The sequence below is a fragment of the Sinocyclocheilus rhinocerous genome, unplaced genomic scaffold, assembly GCF_001515625.1.
Source record: "Sinocyclocheilus rhinocerous isolate Xijiao unplaced genomic scaffold, SAMN03320098_v1.1 scaffold7024, whole genome shotgun sequence".
NCBI lineage: Eukaryota > Metazoa > Chordata > Actinopteri > Cypriniformes > Cyprinidae > Sinocyclocheilus > Sinocyclocheilus rhinocerous.
The window spans coordinates 90,448-95,218 of NW_015661989.1; the positions used below are offsets into that span (position 1 = coordinate 90,448).

Genomic DNA, 4,771 nt, shown 5'->3' on the forward strand with positions numbered 1-4,771 from the left:
AATAAAAGTAAAAAAATAATTTTAAAATATTAAGTGAATTAAAATAAAACACTAATTACATAATAAAAACATTAAATTAAAAAAATTAATTAATAATTTAAGAAATAATAAAACGTTGAAACTAATTAAATCATAACAATGTAAAATTAAAACAAATAATTTTAGAGTACAAACAATCAAAATAAGACACTTATTTAAAATGTGTTAAATCAAAAATATAATGTATAAAAATGATTTTTAATTAAACGCAAATCAAAATAAAACACTTACTAAAAAAAGAAATCATAAAAATTTAAATAATAAATAAATACAAATTTCAAATCCAAATAAAATATTTGCTACAAATTAATGACGTCATTAAAAAAATGAAAATAAATATTTAATTTAAAAATAAACCCAAACAACATAAATCACTTAGTACGATTAATAAAATCCTAAATATGTTAATTAAAATAAATAATGCGAAAACATGTGAATGTGTTGTTAAACGATTGAACTTTCTGTGTGAACGAATGTAAGTCAGGAATCCTGTCATCTCTCTCGTCAGCTCGTGTGTGCAAACAGAGATATTTCTGATTTCAGCCGAGAGGTCTGTACAGGCGTCACAGCTTTCTGCTCCATAAATCCCTCAGAAAGAATCCAGGAAAGCAGCTTAGGGCTGCTGGGAATGCTGGAGCTCTGGAAGAGGCACATGTTCAGATCCTTGTGACTCCAGACAGAATCCCGGATCCAGCAACACGAGTGAATGAAGGCCACACACACAACCCAGGATCAATATAATAACACAATCATCTGAACTCACAGTGACTCAAATATTCACTCCAAGCATTCCTGACATTACAAGATCATTTCTAATCATTCAACAGCACATTCGCATGTTCATGCTTCTCTGATGTCTGTTTTTAATGCATTTTAATGTGATTGTTTTCATTTTAAAGTTAGCTATTTATTTTAATTTGACATTTTTATTCATCAGCTCACAATCCCCAGATTGGGAAACTGCAGAGTAGTAATTTAGATTTTACATTTAGAAATTGAAAATATTTTTAAAATAGTTGAGTTAAATAGAATCTATTGTAAAGAAAAAATGAAGTGCGCCTCCAAAATTGTTTATAAACATTAATGTGCCATTATTAATTAAAATATAACAAAGAATAATAATAAATTAATTATTTATTTAATAATAATTATTATTATTAATAAAAAATTAAATAATGCATTATAAATTACATTAATGTTAATTTAAAAAGTAATTAAATGATTACTATAATTATTATTTATAAAAATAAAATAATTAAAAAATTACTTTTGCAAGATAGAATATTAGAATTAAAATCTGCAGCAGTGTTTGAAAAGAGTTCACGCTCTGAACTATTTAAAATTTAGAAATTAAAAATAGAATAGTTGAAATGCACCTCCAACATTTTTTATAAACACATGAATCTGTTATTCAAGCCAATAAAACATAAATTATTATTAACTACAAATTAAAATAAAAATGCAATATAAATTATGAATATTATTATTATTACACATAATGTAATTAAATGCTTACTATATTTTTTATTTATTAAAAACAAAATGTATTATCAATAATAATATTATTAAACCCTGCAGCAGGGTTTGAGAAGTGTTGATGCTCTAAATCGTTTATATAGATGTGAAAGTGCACAGACAGCAGGCTTTATTAGTTTTCTTCTGTCCTGTACGGTTAGAAACGATTCATTTTGCATCATTTGGTTTCAGAAGTCATGCATGAGTCAGTGAGGTGCATTGTGGGAATGACACTCGCCTTTAGAATCTCGAAGTAATGCAGGCAGTGGTAGACGGGTGTGAGGAGTAACCGCGGCAACACGTACTGCACCGCCTCTTTGAAGCCTTCACAGATGGACTGAAACACAGACACAGTTCATCTTTCTTCAGTCTCACTGCATTATTACAATTAAATTACCTAAACTGATATTTCCTACCGACACACTACAGCAAAAGATAGACATAACTGACTAGCTGCTGAGAATACTAGTGTTCTGATGATTTTAACCAGCACTGTGTGTGTGTGTGTGTGTGAGTGTGTGTGTGTGTGTGAGAGTGTGTGTGAGTGTGAGTGTGTGTGAGTGAGTGTGTGTGAGTGTGTGTGAGTGTGTGTGTGTGTGAGAGTGGGTGTGTGTGAGTGTGTGTGTGTGTGTGAGAGTGTGTGTGAGTGTGAGTGTGTGTGAGTGAGTGTGTGTGAGTGTGTGTGAGTGTGTGTGTGTGTGAGAGTGGGTGTGTGTGAGTGTGTGTGTGTGTGTGAGAGTGTGTGTGAGTGTGAGTGTGTGTGAGTGAGTGTGTGAGTGTGAGTGTGTGTGTGCGTGTGTGTTCATATCTCCAGTGCGTCTGTGACCTCTGACCTGCAGGTAGATGGCCGCTCCAGGTTTGGACAGCTGACTCAGGAAGTGATCGTGGAAGCCGCTGCGCAGGATATCCTGTGCGTACGTCTCGTAGGGGTCAAAGGCCAGCTCCTGAAAAAGGCCCACACCTCAGATTTAATCGACGACAGGAAAAACAAGCAGCTCAAACTCCACACACACAACACACACACAATCATCTTACTAGTAGTGCTGAGCGATACACATTAAAAAAGAAATAAATACATGAATTATAATAAGAATTACTTTGTTAGAAATAAATCGTTTTTAAAATATAATTGTGTTATTAAGTAAAATATATACATGAATTAAATGATTACTATTATTATTATTAATGAATAATTAAACAAATTATTAAAAATAGTATTATTAAATAAAAATATCGCTAACACTGCTATTATTAATAATAAAAAATTTAATTAAAAAAATTACATTAATGAAATTATTACTATTATATTATTATGGGTTGAAATAGTATTATTAAATTAAAATGTATTTGCTATTAAATGCTATTATTAATAATTAAATTTAATTAAAAAAATTAAATACAAAATTACATTAATTAAATTATTGCTATTATTATTATGGGTTGAAAATTAAACAAATTATTATAAAATAGTATTACTATTAAATAAAAAGATTAAATGATTAAATAATTATTAAACATTGTTTTTATTAATAATTAAATTACTTTTTTTTTAAATTAATTAAAAAGTACTTTATTATGCAATATAATATTGTTAGGAAGAAAAAAAAATTTTTTAATTACATTAATGCTATTAATTTAAAAATTACATTATTACCATTATTTAAAAATAACTTTAAAAGTGGTATTATTAGATTAAATTATTATTACTACAATAGATAAATATTTTAATTTAATAATTTATTATAAATTATAATGTTATTTTTAAATAACAAATAAAGTGTAATAATAATAATAATTATTATTAATTAAATTAAAATTATTAAAGTTGTAATAACTTCAATAATTCTTATAACAACTTCAATTATTAAAGTTGTTATAAATTGTAATATCTATATTAAATAAAATAAATAATTTATTATAAATTATTATTATTACATCTAATAAATAAAGTATTACTAGTATTATCGTAAATTAAAATAATTTAAATGTATATTAAATACATTTTAATATTAAATAAGTAAATTAAATAAATTATTACTATTAATTAATGAAATACTTTATAAGAAATTACAATATTTAATAAAATGATTAAATTATTACTACAATTATTTTAACAGAACATTGAAAAATAAAATAATTTATTATAAATTATAATATTATTAAACAAAAGCTTTTATTATTGTTAACAATAAAATTTGACAACAAAAAAAAAATCACTAATTCATTGATTTTCAAGTCTAGGTCTGACTGTAGTCACTGCACTTTGCCAGAAATACTTAAATTCATTTCATTGTTTCAAAGGTACAAAGACATCGCTATATAAATCATTTGATCATTTGGAGACGTGTGTCCCTGCAGCACAAAAGCAGTGTTAAGTCGCTGGGGTATATCTTATATCTGTGAGTGTGAGACCTCGGCGAGGTCCTCGAAGCAGCTGCCCACGAGCGGGTGAGGACTGCCCTCGTCGGTCATCTCCACCGTGTCCTCGATCAGCCCCAGCAGCTTCACCGTCACCTCATGGATGTCCACGATCCGGCTGAAGATGTTCTCCACGTCCTGAAGAACAGAGCACACTAGAACTTTCCCAAGCGCTCATTCTGAGTGGCTCAATAGTGCGATATGCGGTATTAACACTATATAGATACAGCGGGTAAAATCAGTTTTGAACACGTCAGCATTTTTCTCAGTAAATATATTTCTGAAGGTGCTGTTGACTTGAAATTTTCTCCAGATGTCGGTAACAACACAAGTAATCCATACATACAAAGAAAACAATACAAATAAGTTCAGAAATTAAGTTCTGTGTAACACAGGGAAAAAGTATTGAGCTACTGAAATGTATTTAATACTTTGTACAAAAGTGTTTGTTGGTGATGACAGCTGTCTGGAGAAACTAGTGGCATGCATTGCTCAGGTGTGCTTTTGGCCCATTCTTCCACAGAGTCTTCAAATCTTCATCTTCATCATCCTGGTTCTGTAGGTGTTGGGACTGAAGCTCATATTAATCTCCACTGATGAGGAGCAGGATTGCTTTCTAATTACTGATAGGTTTCTGCTGCTGTCTTGGCTTTCCGTGCCTTTTTGCACCTCCCTTTCTTCATGTGTTCAATACTTTTTCCCTGTGTTACACACAACTTAATTTCTGAACTTATTTGTATTGCTTTCTTTGTATGGATGGATTACTTGGGTTGTTACCGACATCTGGTGAAAATTTAAT

General features: G+C 29.3%; 1 protein-coding gene across 1 annotated transcript in view; it reads right to left on the reverse strand.

Moving 5' to 3' along the window:
- Window positions 1–4,771, reverse strand: part of LOC107727064 (son of sevenless homolog 1) — a gene marked incomplete at its 5' end in the record, with an annotated part of 47,799 nt that overhangs the window by 41,006 nt on the left and 2,022 nt on the right. Inside the window, 3 exon segments of the mRNA XM_016536829.1 lie at window positions 1,793–1,891; window positions 2,388–2,498; window positions 3,967–4,145. Of these exon segments, the coding sequence (XP_016392315.1) occupies window positions 1,793–1,891; window positions 2,388–2,498; window positions 3,967–4,145 (389 nt within the window).